This window comes from Hemitrygon akajei, chromosome 6 (genome assembly GCF_048418815.1).
Source record: "Hemitrygon akajei chromosome 6, sHemAka1.3, whole genome shotgun sequence".
NCBI lineage: Eukaryota > Metazoa > Chordata > Chondrichthyes > Myliobatiformes > Dasyatidae > Hemitrygon > Hemitrygon akajei.
Window position 1 is genome coordinate 181,468,858 of NC_133129.1, and position 22,004 is coordinate 181,490,861.

At 45.1% G+C, this 22,004-nt stretch overlaps 1 protein-coding gene across 2 annotated transcripts in view; it reads left to right on the forward strand.

Annotated features, from left to right (window-relative positions):
* The window catches only part of kiaa1549la (KIAA1549-like a), a 258,910-nt gene that overhangs the window by 151,121 nt on the left and 85,785 nt on the right, over positions 1-22,004 (forward strand). For both annotated transcript variants that reach the window (XM_073049878.1, XM_073049879.1), the window contains 2 exons: positions 8,185-8,372; positions 20,490-20,617. In XM_073049878.1, coding sequence (XP_072905979.1) covers positions 8,185-8,372; positions 20,490-20,617 — 316 coding nt within the window. The remainder of the gene's footprint in view (positions 1-8,184; positions 8,373-20,489; positions 20,618-22,004) is intronic.

Genomic DNA, 22,004 nt, shown 5'->3' on the forward strand with positions numbered 1-22,004 from the left:
AACCTCCACGTTGAGTCAGTGGTGAAGAAGGCGAATGCAATGCTGGCGTTCACTTCCAGAGGTATAGAATACAAGAGCAGGGATGTGATGCTGAGGCTCTATAAGGCACTCGTGAGACCACACTTGGAGTATTGTGTGCAGTTTTGGGCTCCTTATTTTAGAAAGGATATATTGACATTGGAGAGAAGATTCCCGGGAATGATTCCAGGAATGAAAGGGTTACCATATGAGGAACGTGTGGCAGCTCTTGGTCTGTATTGCCTGGAGTGAGGGGGCATTGCATAGAAACATTCCGAATGTTAAAAAACCTGAACAGATTAGATATGGCAAAGTTATTTCCCATGGTAGAGGAGTCTAGGACAAGAGGGCACGACTTCAGGATTGAAGGACCTCCATTTAGTAAAGGGATGCAGAGAAATTACTTTAGTCAGAGGATGGTAAATCTGTGGAATTTGTTGCCACGAGTGGCTGTGGAGACCAAGTCATTGGGTGTATTTAAGACAGAGATAGTTAGGGTCTTGATTAGCCAGGGCATCAAAGGGTATGGGGAGAAGGCAGGGGAGTGGGGATGACTGGAAGAATTGGATCAGCCCATGATTGAATTGCAGAGCAGACCTGATAGGCCGAATGGCCTACTTCTGCTCCTATATCTTATAGTGACTAACATAACTTGAGAGTGGTGTTTTTCTTCACCATGGCATATGTCCGCCCATGTGCATTGCATTGGTGTTCTCTTTTAATGCTGTCCTTCCGTATGAAGCAGACATGAGCCAACGATACCCAGGAGTATGCGGGATGTTGGAAATTTTCGAACAAAGTTTATGTCGCAGCTTGATAAAGTTCACATTGGGCCGCATCTGGAATATTGCATTCAATTCTGGTCGCCCCCATTATAGAAAGGATGTTGAGGCTTTGTAGAGGGTGCAGAAGGTGCTGCCTGGATTAGAGAGCATGTGCTAGCATGAGAGACTGGACAAACTTGGGTTCTTGTCTCTGGAATGGCAAAGGCTGAGGGGAGAGATTTATAAGATTATGAGAGGCACAGATAGAGTAGACAAGCAATATCTTTTTCCCAGGGTTGAAATGTCTAATACCAGAGGGCATAGGTTTAAGATATGATGGGGTCATTTAAAAGGAGATCTGAGAAACTATGATTCCTTAAGGTTGTTATAGCTGGGTGAGATAGTGTGGATAAGCTCCCACTACCTATTAAATGCTCCCTTTGCTGTGCACCTTAAATAGCCTCTGTCACTCAAGTTTTCTCTGGAGCGTTGGAGGCTGTGGGGAGATCTGATAGAGGTTTATAAGATTATGAGAGACATAGATAGAGAAGAAAGATAATATCTTTTTCCAAGGGCATTTGTTTAAGGGGATAATTTCAAAGGACACATGAGGGACAAGTTCTTTACACAGAGTAGTGGATGCTTGGAATGTGCTGTCTGGGATGGTAGATGAGGCAGATACATTAGAGCATATATGTCAAACTCAAGGCCCGTGGGCCAAATCCGGCCCGCGGTGGAATTATCTTTGGCCCGCGAGATAATATCTAATTACTATTAAAGCTGGCCCCAGTAATCGAAGCGCCTATGGCGTATGATATGGCTAATGCAGAGTTTATTCAGGTACCAGGTTTTCAGGGTTTTTAGTGTTTATTCGGCAGTCTTGCTTGGCAGTCTTCTTCATAAGAAACGGAATTTGTAAAGTGAAACACTTTGTAGTTATAGCAGAGACTGAGACACATGAGAGCAGGCTGAAAAAACGGAGGCAACGAAAGCTGCGTTTGCACGCATCCGACTGATCTGGCCCGCATGAAGCTGCATTTTGCTCAATCCGGCCCGTGACCTAAAATGAGTTTGACACCCCTGCATTAGAGACTTTTAAGAGACATTTAGATAGGCACATGAATATGAGGAAATGGAAGGATATGGTAATTGAGTAGGCAGAAGAGATTAATTTAGTTAGCTATTTGATTACTAATTTAATTGGTTCAGCGTAACGTTGCGGGGTGAGTAGCCTTTTCCTGTGCTGTACTGTTCTTTGTTCTATTTTTTAAAGCCTTGGGAAGCAGAGGTGTTGGTAGCAGTGTAGGTGTTCAATACAGCATCTTGCACTGCTTGTAGAAACTCCTATTGTACACTTGCTGAAGGTTTCAGTCATTGCATTATAAGGAATCTGAAAACGTATGAGCATAGGGACAGTCAGCATGGCTTTGTGAGGGGCAGGTCACAAATCTGATTGAATTCTTTGAGTAAGTGACAAAACATATTGATGAATGTAGACATTTTTCCCCTCCATAGATGCTGCCTGACTTGCTGAGCGCCTACGGCATTTTGAGCGTGTTGCTCAAGATCTTCAGCTTCTTTTGAATCTTTTGTGTTTATGATGAAGGTAGAGCAGTGGATGTGTTGCATATGGATTATAATAAGGCATTTGACAGGTTTCCCATGGAAGGCTCATCCAGAAAGTCAGGATCTTGGGCAATTTGACTGCATGGATTCAGACCAGGCTTGCCCACAGAAGATGGAGGGTGGTTGTAGGTGGAGTGTATTCTGCCTGGTGGTTGGGGACCAGTGGTGTTCCTTGGGGATCGATTCTGAGAACCCAGCTCTGTGAGATTTTTATAAATGACTTGGATTAGGAAGTGGAAGGGTGGGTTAGTATCTTTGTAGATGACACAAAGATTGGTGGCGTTGTGGACAGTGTAAGAGGTTGTCATTGTCCTTGCTGTAGATGGAGGAACAGGGCAGAAGGGCCTGCCTGCAGAATTGGCATGGTACAGTCGCTTGATTGATCCACATGTTGTGTGATCTGATCTCTAAGAAGTACAATTCTCTAATATAACTTCTACGTGACGTTATCTTTTCAGAACTCCATGTAGACAAATCAGAGATGGCATAGCTCAGAATATTGAGTCACTGGCAAATTATACGTAGATCAAGTTCCTAATCTTACATGAAGTAGCTCTTTGTTGTAATTCTTCCAAATAAAAGCTGACCTCTTGAGGTCTGTTATCGTTGATCCTTCCTGGCAGTGGAACTGTGATTTGAGAGAGGAAAATCAATTGACAAATTAAATGCATTCTTTTATGCGAATGAAGGACATAATCCTTTACTTAATAAACTATTTTCCTACTTAGTCAGGATGTAGCCCAATGGAGGATTTCCTTGATGCTAATTTATCTGGAGTATTGCATACAGTTTTGGTCACTCCATTATAGGAAGGATGTGGAGTCTTTGGAGAGAGTGCAGAAGTGGTTTACCAGGATACCAAGGAAAAAAAAATTCTCCCCTCTTCTCTTCTTTTATTCTGCACGCTGGCCTCTTATCTTCTCATTTGATCACCTCCCCCTGGGTCCCTTCTGCCTTCCCTTTCTCCTACTGTCCACTCTCCTCTCCTATCAGATACCTTCCTCTCTAGCCCTTATCTTCCCAATCGACTTGGTTTCACCTTTCACCTTCCAGCTATTCTCTAGCCCCTCCCCCCACCTTCCTATTCTGGCATCTTCCCCCTTCCTTCTCAATCCTGAAGAAGGCTCTCAGCCTGAAACATCTGTTTATTTATCTCCATAGATGCTGTGCAGCCTGCTGAGTACCTGCAGCATTTTGTGTATGTTGCTCTGGATTTCCAGCATCTGCAGACTTTCTCATGTTTATAGTTTACCAGGATGCTGCCTGGATGTGCTATAATCAGAGGTTGGACCAACTTGGGTTGTCTTCTCTAGAGTGGTGGGGGCTGAGGGGAGATCTGATAGAGGGTTAGAAGATTATAAGAGGTATAGATGGAGTAGACAGGGAGTATCTCTTTCTCAGGGTTGAAATGTCTAAAACCAGAGGGCATGCATTTAAGGTGAGAAGGGTAATTTCAAAAGAGATGTGAGGGGCAAGTTTTTTTACACAGAGAGTGTTGGGTTCCTTGAATGTGCTGCCTGGGGTGGTGGTAGAGACAGAAACATCAGAGAGTTTTAAGAGACGTTTTGATAGGCACAGGACTGTGAGCAAAATGGAGGGATATGGACATTGTGTGGGTAAAAGAGATTAGCTAGCTATTTGATTACTAATTTAATTAGTATGGGACCATATTGCAGGCCAAAAACCCTTTCCTGTGCTGTACTGTTCTAGGTTCTATGTTCTAATAGGACACCGATGCAGTGGGTAGTGCTGCTGCCTCACCCCTCCAGAAACCCAGGTTCAATCCTGACCTTGGGTGCTGTCGGTAATGGAGTGTGCACATTCTCCCCGGGTCCATGCCAGTTTTCCCAGGGTATTCCAGTTTCCCCCACTTCCCAAAGATGTGCAAGGTTAATTAGGTACTCTCTGTTGCCACCATTGTAGTTGGTTGGTCTCCTATAGTGGGAAAGTCTAGGACCAGAGGGCACGACCTCAGAATAGAGGGACATCCCTTCAGAACAGAGATGAGGGGACATTTCTTTGCTCAAAGAGTGGTGAATCTGTGGAATTCATTGCCACAAACAGCAGTGGAGGACAGATCATTGGGTATATTTAAAGTGGATTTGATAGGTTCTTGATTAGTCTGGGCTTCAAAGGTTACAGGAAGAAGGCAGAGAATGGGGTTGGGAGGGATAATAAATCAGCCATGGTGGAATGGTGGAGCAGACTTGATGGACCGAATAGCCTAATTTTGCTCTTATGGCTTGTGCTTGAACATGCAAAGAGGATCAGATGAACCAGTGTTCATGGAACTCACTGGAAATTCAGTCAGCCATTTCCCCGTTTCAAAATTCTTCAAAGTGCATTTAGTTTCTTTGTGAAAACCATGGTCAAAATCTAAAATAGAAGGACATGCTTTTAATGCAGACAAATCAGTGTAAGGAAAACAGAAACTACAGATGCCCAGTAGCATGACCTGGGGAGGCACCATAGTGTGACCCCGGGGGGCACAGTAGTGGAGCCTGGCAAGGTGGGGGGAGGTGGTTGCGTAACCTGGAGGGGGTGAGCATGGTAGTGTAGATCAGGGCAACATAGCATCGGTCACTGGCACTGTAAAGATCCTAAATTGTTTATTTATTTAGAGATACAGCTTGGAATAGGCGCTGCACCACCAGCAATGCCCGGCAAATCTGATTTAACCCTAATCTAATCACGGGGCAATTTACAATGACCGATTAACCTACTCAGTATGTCTTTGGATTGTGGGAGGAAACCAGAGCACCCGTGGGAAACCCACGCATTCCATGGGAAGCGTGTACAGAGACTCCATACAGAGGATTCTGGGATTGAACTCTAGAAACAGAATAGGAATATTCAAGAATAAGTCAAGTACCGGTTCGTGTCCTACTTATCCCTGCTTTCATCCTCTGGAGTAAATAAATTAGGAAATTTAATGTCTTTAATGTCTTTAATTTGAATCACAACTGAGATTGAGTAAGCCTTACATGGCAGAAACCCATCTCTAGCATTGTTTATTAATTGCTAGTTTGGTTGACTTATCAAGATAAGTTTAATGGGAAATGCTGAATGCCTTGAAGTATGAGTACTGTACTCAGCAGTGAGCAATCATTCAAAGTAAATTTATCAGCAAAGTATGTATATGTCACCATATACAACTCTGAGACTCATTTTCTTGCAGACATTTACAGGAAAATAAAGAAATACAATTTATGACGAAACTATACATAAAGACTGACAAACAAACAATGTGCAATGTGCAAAAGATGACAAATTGCGCAGATTCTATCTATGTCTATCTGATCTCCCAGATGCGTAGGTTCACAAATTGCATCCAGTTCACTATGTTTGTTAATAGAGTCTTCCATCGAGAACCAAGCTTGTAAGATAGAAGAACTTTTCTCGGGCTTCCAGCCGGCTACAGATATCGATTTTAACCAACGTTTTGATGACAAACTATGCCATATTGCCATGAAGTTGGTAGAGTTTGTCATCAAAACGTTGGTTGGGATTGATATCTGTACCTGGCTGGAAGCCCAAGAAGAGTTTTTTGTCATCTACACCGGCAAAGCACTAGTTCCTTTTCAAGTTTGTAAGAATTCTCATAATTTCTTGTTTTGTGTTTTTGCCAGGATTTGGTCTTATATCTTGTTGTCTTGGAGTCTTATGGGTTTCCTCAGGGTGCTCCAGTTTCCTTCGACATTCCAAAGATGTATGATTAGGGTTAGGGAGTCAGGGGTGTTCTGTGTTGATGCCAGAATGTGGCAACAGTTGTGGGCTGCCCAGCAGAGTCCTCACTGATTTGATTTGGTGTAGACAATGCATTTGTTGTATTTTTCATGTACATGTGACAAATAAAGCTAATCTTTAATATTTAGCTTTCAGTCCCTTTTTTCACGTTGGGAGGGAAACATTCCAAGATGAATAATGATTTTGATGGTAGAGGCCATTCGGTGGGATCTTGGGGTCCAAGTGCTTAACCAAACAGTGCATATGGTGTACTATTACTCACTGAATATTTAAAGGCCTAGATAGATAAATTAGCCATGATTGAATGGCGGAGCAGACCCACTGGGCTGAATTCTACTCCTGTTTCTTACGGTCTTGCCTTTATTATTTGAGGAACTGAGTTCAAGAGACAGGAATTTATGTTGCAACTTTATAAAACTGGAGTATTGCATTCATTTCTGGTCGCCCCATTATAGGAAGAATGTGGAAGTTGTGGAGAGGGTGCCGAAGAGATGTACTGGATGCTGCCAGGATTAGAGAACACGTGCTTTAAGGAGAAGCTGGACAAGCTTGTTTCCCCCCCCCTCTGGAGCAGCTGACACTGAAGGGAAATCTGATAGAAGTTTGGAAGATTATAAAAAGTGAACAGTCAATATCTTTTCCTCTGGGTTGAAATGTTTAAAATACCAAAGGGCACACACTTAAGATGAGAAGTTCACCAGATAAATGTGATGAATGAATGAGTTTAATAATTTGTTTGCCTCTGCAGATGTTGCTCGCCACTGATTTTCTCAGGCAGTTTGTTTTCTGTTTGCTGCAGTCTCTTAGAACACAGAACATAGAACATTACAGGCCATTTGGCTCCAATGTTGTGCTGACCTTTTAACCTACTCTAAGATCAATCTAATGCTTCCCTCCCATGTAACCCTCCATTTTTTCTTTCACCTATGTGCCTATCTAAGAGTGTTTTAAATGTCCCTAATGTACCTACCATTCACACATCCAACAAACTGTGTAAAATCCTACTCTGATATCCTCTCTATACCTTCTTCCAATCACTAAAATTATGCCCCCTTGCATTAGCTATTTCCACTCTGGGGAAAAGCCTCTAGCTGTTCACTTGAACTCTGCCATTGTCATCTTGTACACCTCTACAGGTCACCTTTCATCCTCCTTTGCTCCAAGAAGAAAAACCCTCTTGTGTCTTGATTGTTCGATAGAGCAGATGTAGCAAAGGAGATGAAACAAACAGATAGACTAAAAGGGAGAAAGAGAGCAATGTGGAGAGACAGAGAGAGGGATAAAGATAGAGAGGATGAGGATGAGAGAGAGACACACACAGGCTGACAGACTGAGAGACAGAGATAGACAGAGAGAGAGAGAGAGAGAGAGAGAGAGAGAGAGAGAGAGAGAGAGAGAGAGAGAGAGAGAGAGAGAGAGAGAGAGAGAGAGAGAGGCAGACAGGGAGTCTCAGAGCGACAGACGGGGAGACAGAGACAGACAGAGGGAGAATTAGTGAGGGTGAGAAACATAGAAAGAGAGAGAAAGAGAATAACAGGGAGACACAACAAAGCAGACAGAGACAGATGAATGGGAGCAGATGAGAGACGGAGATAGAGAGACGGAGAGAAATAAGAACAGTGCTGCAGTTGTGAGATACAGAATGAGGCAGTTGTTAAAAATCTGAAATAAAAGGACATACTGGTAATGCTCAGCAGATCAGTTAGCACTGGAGTGATCCACAGGTACGGTCTTACACCCCACTCTAGGGACCTGCCTTACATTGACTACAGAGCTGACAGAGAGAAATACAAGGTGACCTTGCAATTGTACACTGCAGTGGCTGTTCCCTGATCCCTTTCCCTTTTTATCAATGCAGCAAAACTGATGGCTGGTCCTGAGACACCCTTTGTAGGGAACTGTGAACCTCTCAATTAGCAAATAAAAATGTCCCAGTTCCCTCTTAAGCTACTCATGAATGCCAACTGAAGGATAGTTTTCACATTAACAGCATCTTTCTGTTTTTTCTTGAATGGATTTTGCCGTCCAGCCAGTCCAAGGCTTTGACTACGCCAAACAACACATCGGCCAATATGGCGGGGAGGATGAAGTGACAATCACTCAGGAGACGGTGATCTTACCGATCCCTGGCCGAGATGCCCTCATTCCTCAAGAAAGGGAAGCAGGTCCAGAGACAGATAACAGCAAAGCAACAAAAAGCATTGATATTCGGAGAAGGTAAGCACACTGACTTGGATGTGATGGCATGTCACAGCTTATACACATTAAGTTAGTTCTGTGATGTTGTCTTACTGTGAGCACTAACTTCAAACAATATACACTCAGTGGCCACTTTATTAGACACACTCGTACATCCGCTCCTTAATGCAAATATCAGATCAGCCAATTGTGGCAACAACTCAATGCATAAAAGCATGCAGACATGGTCAAGAAGTTCACTTGTTTACCAAACATCAGAATGGGGAAAAAATGTGACCTAGTGACTTTGACCATGGAATGATTGTTGGTGCCAGACAGGGTGGTTTGAGTATCACAGAAACTGCTGATCTCCTGGGATTTTCACACGCAACAGTCCCTAGAGCTTATAGGGAATGGTACAAAAAGAACAAAAAAAAATCCAGTGAGCGGCAGTTCTGTGAGCGAAAACACCTTGCTGATGAGAGAGGTCAGAGGAGAACGGCCAGACTGATTCAAGCTGACAGGAAGTCAGATAGCCATGCATTACAACAGTGTTGTGCAGAAGAGGATCTCTAAGGGCAGAACACGTCGAACCCTGAAGTAGATGAGCCACAGCAGCAGAAGACCACTATGCAAAGCAAAAGCTTTTCACTTTATCTCAGTACATGTTATTTTCTGTGCAGATTGCCTTGTCTTTTATTACAGGGACTATTTAACATGCTGGTGACAGAAGATGGTAATGTCTGGGCTTTCAGAGCATGCACAATTAATCAAAGTGGGTAATGTAGATGTAATTCTGCTGGGTTTGTTCTTGCATACTAAAACTCGCACCACCTGTTAGGCTTTCAGACACATCTCATTGTTTCTCTCTTTGTTGCTAACTGTTAGGAAAATTTTTAGATGCTGCCTGGCCTGCTGTGTTCCACCAGCATTTTATGTGTGTTGTTGTAAGAAAATTTTTAGATGCTTTCATCATTAATGTGTTGCAAATTCTTTAAGTCAAGGAGTTTATTTATTTAGAGATACAGAGCAGACCGGGCCATTCCAGCTCACTGACCACGTCACCCAGCGACACACTGAACACAACACCCAGTGACACACTGACCACGCCACCCAGTGACACACTGACCACAACACCCAGCGACACACTGACCACGCCACCCAGCGACACACTGACCACGCCACCCAGCGACACACTGACCACACCACCCAGCGACACACTGACCACAACACCCAGCGACACACTGACCACGCCACCCAGCGACACACTGACCACAACACCCAGCGACACACTGACCACGCCACCCAGCGACACACTGACCACGCCACCCAGCGACACACTGACCACAACACCCAGCGACACACTGACCACGCCACCCAGCGACACATTGACCACAACACCCAGCGACACATTGACCACAACACCCAGCGACACACTGACCACACCACCCAGCGACACACTGACCACAACACCCAGCGACACACTGACCACGCCACCCAGCGACACACTGACCACACCACCCAGCGACACACTGACCACAACACCCAGCGACACACTGACCACGCCACCCAGCGACACACTGACCACGCCACCCAGCGACACATTGACCACGCCACCCAGCGACACACTGACCACACCACCCAGCGACACATTGACCACGCCACCCAGCGACACACTGACCACAACACCCAGCGACACACTGACCACGCCACCCAGCGACACACTGACCACAACACCCAGCGACACACTGACCACGCCACCCAACGACACACTGACCACAACACCCAGCGACACACTGACCACAACACCCAGCGACACACTGACCACGCCACCCAGCGACACACTGACCACAACACCCAGCGACACACTGACCACACCACCCAGCGACACACTGACCACAACACCCAGCGACACACTGACCACGCCACCCAGCGACACACTGACCACGCCACCCAGCGACACACTGACCACAACACCCAGCGACACATTGACCACACCACCCAGCGACACACTGACCACGCCACCCAGCGACACACTGACCACACCACCCAGCGACACACTGACCACAACACCCAGCGACACACTGACCACGCCACCCAGCGACACACTGACCACAACACCCAGCGACACACTGACCACAACACCCAGTGACACACTGACCACGCCACCCAGCGACCCACTGACCACGCCACCCAGCGACACACTGACCACGCCACCCAGCGACACACTGACCACAACACCCAGTGACACACTGACCACGCCACCCAGCGACACACTGACCACAACACCCAGCGACACACTGACCACGCCACCCAGCGACCCACTGACCACAACACCCAGTGACACACTGACCACACCACCCAGCGACACACTGACCACAACACCCAGTGACACACTGACCACACCACCCAGCGACACACTGACCACAACACCCAGTGACACACTGACCACGCCACCCAGTGACACACTGACCACAACACCCAGCGACACACTGACCACGCCACCCAGCGACACACTGACCACAACACCCAGCGACACACTGACCACGCCACCCAGCGACACACTGACCACAACACCCAGCAGCCCACTGATTTAACCTAGCCTAATCACAGATCATTTTATAATGACCAATTAGCCTACTGACCCATATGTCTTCTGAATGGGGGAGCAAACCGAGCACCCGGAGGAACCCAAGCACACATGGTACAAAGTATGTACAAACTTTCTTAAAGAGGGCGCTGGAATTGAACTCACAACTCCGCTTTGAGCTGTAATAGGGTTGTGCTAATCGCTGCTCTAAAGTGACGCCCCCTCCATCTATTTCAGTAGAGCATATTGGTTTATTATTGTCATACATTCAGTGAAAAGCTTTTGTTTTGCATGCCATCCAGACAGATGATTTTATTCAATCAGAGGAGGGCAGAAAAAGTTGGCTTTACTGAGGCTGTGAGAAGTGCAGAAAGACTCGATGAAGGGAAGTCTGGTGTGTGCAATGGACTGGGCTGTGTCTACAACTCTGCAGTTTCTTGCAGTCCTGGGTGGGGCAGTTGCCGTCCCAAGCCATGATGTATCTGGATAGAATGCATTGTAGTTGGGAATGATGTGTGGGGAAGTGGGTAAGAAACTGGTTCCCCAGTATGATCAAATTGACTCTTGACCTCATAATCTACCTCTTTGTGATCTTTAAAATTCAAAGTAAACTTATTATGAAATTAAATATTTGTCACCATATACCACCCTACAATCCATTTTCTTGTGGGCATTCACAGTAGATACAAAGAAACACCATAGAAACACTGAAAACCTACAGCACAATACAGGCCCTTCAGCCCACAAAGCTGTGCCGAACATGTCCCTACCTTAGAACTACCTAGGCTTTTCTCATAGCCCTCTATTTTTCTAAGCTCCATGTAGCCATCCAGGAGTCTCTTAAAAGACCCTATCGTTTCCGCCTCCACCACAGCTGCCAGCAGACAATTCCACGCACTCACCACTCTCTGCATAAAAAAAAACTTACCCTGACATCTCCTCTATACCCACTTCCAAGCACCTTAAAACTATGCCCTCTTGTGCCAGCCATTTCAGCCCTGGGGAAAAACATCTGACTATCCACACAATCAATGCCTCTCATTATCTTGAACACCTCTATCAAGTCACCTCTCATCCTCCATCGCTCCAAGGAGGAAAAGCTGAGTTCACTCAACTTATTCTCATAAGGCATGCTCCCCAATCCAGGCAGCATCCTTGTAAATCTCCTCTGCACTCTTTCTATGGTTCCCACATCCTTCCTGTAGTAAGACAACCAGAACTGAGCACAGTACTCCAAGTGGAGTCTGACCAGGGTCCTGTATAGCTGCAACATTACCTCTTGGCTCTTAAACTCAATCCCATGATTGATGAAGGCCAATACACCATACGCCTTCTTAACCACAGAGTCAACCTGCGTAGCAGCTTTGAGCGTCCTATGGACTCGGACCCCAAGATCCCTCTAATCCTCTACACTGCCAAAAGTCTTACCATTAATGCTATATTCTGCCATCATATTTGACCTACCAAAATGAACAACATCACACTTATCTGCGTTGAACTCCATCTGCCACTTCTCAGCCTAGTTTTGCATCCTATCAATGACCTGTTGTAACCTCTGGCAGCCCTCCACACTATCCACAACACCCCCAACCTTTGTGTCATCAGCAAATTTACTAACTCATCCCTCCACTTCCTCATCCAGGTCATTTATAAAAATCACAAAGAATAGGGGTCCCAGAACAGATCCCTGAGGCACACCACTGGTGACCGACCTCCATGCAGAATATGACCCGTCTACAACCACTCTTTGCCTTCTGTGGGCAAGCCAGTTCTGGATCCACAAAGCAATGTCCCCTTGGATCCCATGCCTCCTTACTTTCTCAATAAGCCATGCAGGGGGTGCCTTATCAAATGCCTTGCTAAAATCCATATACACTACATCTACGGCTCTACCTTCATCAATGTGCTTAGTCACATCCTCAAAAAATTCAATCAGGCTCGTAAGGCAGAACCTGCCTTTGACAAAGCCATGCTGACTATTCCTAATCATATTATGCCTCTCCAATATATAATTTCCTGGGCTATCTCTACTCCCTTTCTTGAATAATAGAACAACATCCGCAACCCTCCAATCCTCCAGAACCTCTCCCATCCTCATTGATGGTGCAAAGATCATTGCCAGAGGCTCAGCAATCTCCTCCCTTGCTTCCCACAGTAGCCTGGGGTACATCTCGTCTGGTCCCGGTGACTTATCCAACTTGATGCTTTCCAGAAGCTCCAGCACATCCATCTCCTTAATATCTACATTCTCAAACTTTTCAGTCCTCTGCAAGTCATCCCTACAATCACCAAGATCCTTTTCCTTAGTGAATACTGAAGCAAAGTATTCATTAAATACCTCCACTATTTCCTCCGGTTCCATATACACTTTCCCACTGTCACACTTGATTGGTCCTATTCTCTGATGTTTTAACCTCTTGCTCTTCACGTACTTGTAGAATGCCTTGGGGTTTTCCTTAATCCTGTCCGCCAAGGCCTTCTCATGGCCCCTTCTGGCTCTCCTAATTGAACTTTTAAGCTCTTTTCCTGCCAGCCTTATAATCTTCTAGATTCATATGATTACCTAGTTTATTGAACCTTTGGTAAGCTCTTCATTTCTTCTTGACTGGATTTACAACAGCCTTTGTGCACCACGGATCTTGTACCCTACCATCCTTTCCCTGTCTCATTGGAACGTACCGACTCAGAACCCCACGCAAATATCCCTTGAACATTTGCCACATTTCTTTGGTACGTTTCTGAGACCATCTGTTTCCAATTTATACTTCCAAGTTCCTGCCTGATAGCCTCATAATTCCCCTTACTCCAATAAATCGTTTCCCTAACTTGTCTGTTCCAATCCCTCTCCAATGCTATAGTAAAAGAGATAGAGTTGTGATCACTATCTTCAAAATGCTCTCCTACTGAGAGCCCTGACACCTGACTAGGTTCGTTTCCCAATACCAGAATAAGTACAGACTCTCCTCTTGTAGGCTTATCTACATATTGTGTTAAGGAGCCTTCCTGAACACACCTAACAAACTCCACCCCATCTAAACCCCTCACTCTAGGGCGATGCCAATCGATATTTGGGAAATTAAAATCTCCCACCACAACAACCCTGTTATTATTACTCCTTTCCAGAATCTGTCTCCCTATCTGCTCCTCAATGTCCCTGTTACTATTGGGTGGTGTATAAATGAACACCCAATAGAGATATCGACCCCTTTCTATTCCTAACTTTCACCTACAGAGACTCTGTAGACAACCCCTCCATGACTTCCTCCTTTTCTGTAGCCTTGATCAACAGTGCCATGTCCTCACCTCTTTTGTCTCCCTCCCTGTCCTTTCTGAAACATCTAAAGCCTGGGACATGAAGTAGCCATTCCTGACCTTGCACCATCCAAGTCTTTGTAATGGCCACAACATTATAGCTCCAAGTGCTGATTCACGCTCTAAGCTCATCCACTTTATTCATGATACTCCTTGCATTAAAATAGACACATCTCAAACCATCAGACTGAGCGCATCCCTTCTCTATCACCTGCCTATCCTCCCTTTTGCACTGTCTCCAAACTTTCTCTATCTGTGAGCCAACCTCCCTTTCCTCCATCACTTCAGTTCGGTTCCCACACCCCAGCCACTGTAGTTTAAACTCTCACCAGTAGCCTTAGCAAACCTTCCTGCCAGGATATCAGTTCCCCTCGGATTCAAGTGCAACCCGTCCTTTTTGTACAGGTCACACCTGCCCCAGAAGAGGTCCCAATAATCCAGAAATCTGAATCCCTGCCCCCTGCTCCAATCCCTCACCCACACAGTTATCCTCCACTTCATTCTATTCCTATACTCACTGAATCAATGCAAAACTACACACAAGGGGGACAAACAACCAATGTGCAAAAGACAACAAATTGTGCAAATACAAAAAGATAAACAAACTAATAATAATAATTGAGGAAATAACAAATAATACTGAGAACATGAGTTGCAGAGTCTTTAAAAGTGAGTCTGTAGTTTGTAGAATCAGTTCAGAGTTGGGGTGAGTGAAATTATCCATGCTGGTTCTGGAGCCGAATGGTTGAGGGCTAATAAATGTTCCCGAACTTGATGATGTGGGACTTAAGGCTCCTGTACCTCCTTCTTGATGGAAGCAGTGAGAAGAGAGCATGGGCTGGATGGTGGGGGTCCTTGATGATGGGTGCCGCTTTCCTGTGACAGCGATCCTTGTAGATGTGCTCTGTTCTGGACTGTTATTGTTTACGTGTACTGCGCTTTCTCTACAACTGTTACACTTTATTCTGCATTGTTATTGTTCTAGCTCAATACACTGTGAAATAATCAGATCTGTATGAACAATATGCAAGACAAGATTTTGACCAGGTCGGATGCTGCTCGACCTGCTGAGTTCCTCCAGCTTGTTGTACGTGTTGATTTGACCACAGCATCTGCAGTGTACTTTGTGTTTAAGATTTTGACCTTACTGCATGTGACCACAATCAACCAGAGATAAGACATGGAGATAGACCACCAACCATCTTGCAGGAGTTGGGTGGGGATTCAAATATTATAATGAAGCATGAAATCACCCTAATTTAAGAGTGGTTTCCATGTACACTGAACCTCAGGAAACCTGGATGACCAAAGGAAGGTCTCACCTGACGTAATCTGCTGAGTTCCTCTAGCATTTTGGTGAAAAACATGTTCTTCTAGCATTTTCTGTCCTCTGCTAGTCTGCAGGTCACCCTTGGCAAAGTGTAGCACCTGTTTAGTGCCACCTGCACCCACTCCCCCACCGCCTCCAGAAGGAGCCAGAAGAACCTGTTACTGTGCTGTATTTCTTGATAAAATAAATCAATAGATAGATAGATAGATTTTGATTACATTGCCTGTATTTCTGTAACGATGACATCAGCGCAGTTTTTCTTAAATGGATCTGAAACCAGGTTAGTTACCATGGAGATTTTCAGTGTTAATTCCAAACCTTTTTAGAGGGGAATGTTGAGCTGTTCTTAATTGTCTATGTAACATTTAAAAGCCTTTTTTGGATCTGTCTCTTACAGTAAAGCTGCCAGCAGAGCTCACATGTCAGTGAATAGACAGCTTCGTGGATTAAATCTCCTTCCCCCACTCATCAGTCATATTCCATACCCCTGAATCATCGATTCAGTTCTGCCTCGTCTTCGTCCCAGTATTTCATGTTAATGATCCAGTGGCAGTTTTACATGCAGTTACATAGAGTAACTGTATAATTTGTGTTTCACAATCCACAGATTGAAATTTCAGCAGCTGGTGTGTAAAGTATGGACACCCTGCTGAAGTAGCAGAATTGCATAGTTTTTAAACTAGAGTTGGTCAAACAGGACGCTCACATAGAACACAGAAAATTACAGCACAGTTGTGGCCCTTCAGCCACGATGTTGTGCTGAGCATTTAACCTGCTGTAAGATGAGTGTAATCCTTCCCTCCTGCATGGTCCTCCATTTTTTTCTTTCATCCGTGTGTCTATCTTAAGAGTCCCTTAAATGTCCCAAATGTATCTGCCTCTATCTCTACCCCTGGCAGTGTATTACACGCACCCACTGTGTAAAAAAAAACCCTGCCTCTGACACCCCCCCCCCCCCCCTATACTTTCCTCCAATCACCCTAAAAATTATGTCCCCTTGTTTCAGCTTTTTCCACCCTGGGAGAAAGTTGCTGGCTATCCACTTGATCTTTGCCTCCTAATCTCCTACTTCTCTATCAAGTCCTTGTTTATCCTCCTTCACTCCAAAAAGAAAAGCCCTAGTTTGCTCAACCTTTCCTCATAAGACATGTTCTCTAATCCAGGCAGCATCCTTCAAGTGTAAGTGCTACACCTGCCCCTACACTTCCTCCCTCACCACCATTCAGGGCCCCAAACAGTCCTTCCAGGTGAGGCAACACTTCACTCGTGAGGCAAACACAAGGAAATCTGCAGATGCTGGAAATTCAAACAACACACACAAAATGCTGGTGGAACGCAGCAGGCCAGGCAGCATCTATAGGGAGAAGCGCTGTTGACGTTTTGGGCCGAGACCCTTCATCAGGACTTCACTTGTGAGTCTGTTGGGGTCATCTATTGCATCCGGTACTCCCGGTGCTGCCTTCTCTACATCGGTGAGACCCAACACAGATTGGGGGACCGCTTCGTCGAGCTCCTCTGCTCCGTCCGCTACAACAGACAGGATCTCCCGGTTGCCACCCACTTGAACTCTGCTTTACATTCCCATTCGGATATGTCCATACATGGTCTCCTCTACTGCCATGATGAGGCCCAACTCAGGTTGGAGGAGCAACACCTCATATACCGTCTGGGTAGTCTCCAGCCCCTTGGTATGAACATCGAATTCTCCAACTTCCGGTAATTCCCTCCCTCTCCCTTCCCCCATCCCACATTCACTCTGCCTCCTCTTCTAGCTGCCTATCACCTCTCTCATGATTCTGCCTTCTTCTACTACCCATAGTGCTTTCCCCTTACATTCCTTCTTCACCTCTCCTGCCTATCCCCTCCCTGCTTCCCCTCCCCCATTCCTTGATCTTTCCTCTGATTGGTTTTTCACCTGGCACCTTCCACCCTCCCCCCACCTTCTTTATAGGGCCCCTGCCCCCTCCTTCTTCAGTCCTGACGAAGGGTCTCGGCCCGAAACATTGACTGCTCGTTTCAACAGATGCTGCCCGACCTGCTGAGTTCATCCAGTTTGTTTGTACGTGTTGATTTGACCACAGCATCTGCAGTGTACTTTTGTGTTTAGCATCCTGGTAAATCTCCTCATGGACCCTATGTACAAGCACATGTACACATCACCTTCCGTGGCCACAAATTGCAAAGATTCACCACCGTCGGCAGAAGAAATTCCTCATCATCGCAGTTCTAAACAGATGCTCCTTTATTCTGAGGCTGTGCCTATGAATCCTGGACTCCCCTATTAATGGACACATCCTCTCCATATCCACTGTAACTTCTGCCTTTCAGTATCCAGTGGGTTTCAATAAGATTCTCCCCTCATCTTTTAGTGCACCATTAAACGCTCCTCATTCATTAAGCCTTTCACTCCCACGATCACTTCTGTGAACCTTCTCTGGACCCTTTCCAAGGCCAGCACGTCTTTCCATGAATACAGGCACCAATATTGCTTTTTGAAAGATTATCTGGATCTGTAGCCGCCGGAGTTTAGAAAAATGAGGGAAAATCTTATTGAAACAAATTGAACCATGAAAGGCCTAGACAGGGTAAACGTGGAGAGGATGTTTCCTATAGTGGGGGAGCCTAGGACCAGAGGACACAGATAGTGTGGATGTGGAGAGGATGTTTCCTATAGTGGGGAGTCTAGGACCAGAGGACACAGATAGAGTGGATGTGGAGAGGATGTTTCCTATAGTGGGGGGAGTCTAGGACCAGAGGACACAGATAGTGTGGATGTGGAGAGGATGTTTCCTATAGTGGGGAGTCTAGGACCAGAGGACACAGATAGAGTGGATGTGGAGAGGATGTTTCCTATGGTGGGGGAGTCTAGGACCAGAGGACACAGATAGAGTGGATGTGGAGAGGATGTTTCCTATAGTGGGGGAGCCTAGGACAAGAAGACTCAGCCTCAGATAAGAAAGATGTCCCTGTAATGCAGAGATGAGAGGTATTTCTTTAGCTAGAGGGCAGTGAATCTGTGGAATTCATTGCCACAGGTGGCTGTGGAGGCCAAGTCATTGGGTTTACCTAAAGTGGAGGTTGACAATTTCTTGATTAGTCAGGGTGTCAAAGGTTATGGGGAGAAGGCAGGAGAATGTGTTTGAAAGGAATGATGTGGTGGAATGACAGGGCAGGCTCAAAAGCCAAATGGCCTAATTCTGTTGCCATGTCTTATAGTCTTGTGGTCGATTAAGATGAAGTTGTTTACCAAATGAAAAGAAGTAGGGGCATAGTAGAGTAGGGTTTAGCACGACGCTATTACAGATCGGGGTGCTGGTGTTGGGAGTTCAATCTGGTGCCCTCTCTAAAGAGACTGTACATCCTCCCCATGCAAAGTCTGGATTTTCTGCAGATGTTCTGGTTTCCTCCAAAATTGCAAAGGCATCTCAGTTAGCAGATTAACTGGACATTGTAAATTGCCCCATGATTAGGCCAGGGTTAATTTGGTGGATTGATGCGGGCTGCAGCTGGAAGGGCTGGAGAGGCATGTTCCGTGCTGTACCTCAATAAACAACCAAATAAATAATTAAATATGCTTAATGATATGCCAGGATCAAAATTCACAACCTAACAACAATTTGTATTTCAGTAGCACCTTTGAAGTAGCAAAATGGCTAACGTGCCTTACAGAGGTGTTACTAAAGAAAACTCTGTGCTGGACAGCGCAATGGTGGATGAGTGAAAGTCAGTCAAAGAAGGATTTAATAGCATTTTGAAGAATTAGATCCACACTCAGTACCTCCTATACATAGTAATGTGGTCACTGAGTATATTTCTGTATGTCTGTGGCCTTCTTGTAGCCCATCCACTTCAAGTTTCGATGCGCTGAGCATTCAGAGATGCTCTTCTGCACATCACTGTTGTAACACGTGGTTCTTTGAGTTACTGTTGCCTTCCTGTCAGCTTGAACCAGTCTGGCCATTCTCCTCTGACCTCTCTCATTAACAAGGTCTTTTCACCCACAAAACTGCTGCTCACTAGTTTTTTTTTGGTGGGGGGGGGGGGTTTGCACCAACCTCTGTAAGCTCTAGAGCATATATGTCAAACCCAAGGCCCGCGGGCCAAATCCGGCCCGCGAGATAATATCTAATTACTATTAAAGCTGGCCCCAGTAATCGAAGCGCCTATGGCGTATGATATGGCTAATGCTGAGTTTATTCAGGTACCAGGTTTTCAGGGTTTTTAGTGTTTATTCGGCAGTCTTGCTCGGCAGTCTTCTTCATAAGAAACGGAATTTGTAAAGTGAAACACTTTGTAGTTATAGCAGAGACTGAGACACATGAGAGCAGGCTGAAAAAACGGAGGCAACGAAAGCTGCGTTCGCACGCGTCCGACTGATCCGGCCCGCATGAAGCTGCATTTTGCTCAATCCGGCCCGTGACCTAAAATGAGTTTGACACCCCTGCTCTAGAGAGTGTTGTGGGTGAAAATCCCAGGAGATCAGCAGTTTCTGAAGTACTGAAATCACCCCATCTGACACCAACAATCATTCCATGGTCAAAGTCACTTAGATCACGTTTCTTCCCCACTCTGATGTTTAGTCTGAACAACACCTGAACCTCTTGATCATGTCCACATGCTTTTTATGCATTGAGTTACTGTCACATGATTGTCTGATTAGACATTTTCGTCAATGAGCAGGTGCACAGGTGTATCTAATGAAGTGCCCACTGAATGTACATTCATAAAATGAATGTTTTGCCCCTAATCATTCTATTGATAAAGTAAATTCTGGACAGTGCGTATTGATTGTTTTTAAATAAATACATTCTCTGTCAAAGTAAAAATTAAGAGAAAGAGTACAACTTGCTTCCGAAGGAGTTGATCTGAGGTTGCAGAGGGAGACGGAATTGTGACCCTGTCTTGTTGCTATGGTGACTTACAGCAGGTTGCAGAGCGACCAGGATTCAATCATCAGTGAGCAATCGGCAAATCTGGACTCAACCACCAACACTGCAGAGAAACCAGGCGCGCAGCAAAAAACTACAAAAGAGGGTCTGAAGAGGCAGAATGGTGAGTTGAGTTTGCCTGTGTGTTTTCCTTTTGCATGTCTGCTCTGCAGGCAGGCAATTTACAACAAATCTCAAACATGCGGGAGTTCATGGGAGGAGATTTAATTCTCAAATCAAGTTCCACCCAGCTCAGATTAATGTATGGGTGGACAAGGTCTTGTAAACCATTCACAAGCCTCTTCGTTGAAGTATCAATTTTTAATACAATTTCAGGGAGTCAAACGGCACTGAAACTGGCCCATCATTTCCTACTGACCAATCTGTCCAGTTAAACTTAGCCCATTTACAACACAGACCATAGATTCAAGATTGTTTAATGTCATTTCCTGTATGTGAGTATAAAGGAGAATGAAATAACTGTTACTCTAGATCCAATGCAGCACAAAAAACACAATAAATATAAATGCTTCAGATAGTTTATATACATATGTACATATGTTAAATCTGACAGTACAGAACAGGAACAGGCCCTTTGACCCACGGTGTCGGTGCTGATAGGAATCCCAATTTAAAAATCACCTCGTCCTGCATATGGTCCGTACCACTCCATCCCTCCCAGTTCATCTGCTCGTCTAAAGCCTCTTAACTGTGACTCTATTATCTTCTGGAACCTTTTCCCCTGGCATTGTATTCTATGGACCCATCACTCTGTGCAAAAACACTTGGTATTGAATACAGAACAGTATAGCACAGTACAGGCCTCTCAGGTGACGATGTTGTACTGACCTTTTAGCCTATTCCAAGATCAATCTAATTCTTCTCTCCTACATAACCCTCCATTTCTTTATCATCCTTAGATGTTAAGGCCTGTCTAAGCGTCTCTTAAAAGTCTCTAATGTATCTGCCTCTACCACCGCCCCTGGCAGCACATTCCATGCACCTACCACAGTCTGCAGAAAAACCTAATTTTGCATTTCCCCCATACTTTCCTCCAATCACCTTAAAATTATGTATCCTCGTATTAACCATTGCTGCTCTGGGAATATTTCTCTGGCTATCCACTTGACCTATGCCTTTTATTATCTTGTACACCTCTACAGTGTCACCTCTCATCCTCCATTGTTCCATAGAGAAAAGCCTTAGCTCTATCATCTTATCCTCTTAAGAAATGTTCTCTAACCCAGAATGCATCCTGTTAAATCTCCTCTACACCCTCTCTAAGGCTTCCATATCCTTCCTGTAATAAGAACAAAGATATAGGCATGGAATTAGGCCATTTGGCCAATGAGTCTGTTCTGCCATTCCATCATGGCTGATTTATTATCCCTCTCAACCCCATTCTCCTGCCTTCTCACCGTAACCCTTGACACCCTTACTAATCAAGAACCTATCAACCTCTGCTTTAAATATATCCAAATACTTGGCCTCCACAGGTGTTTGTGGAAATT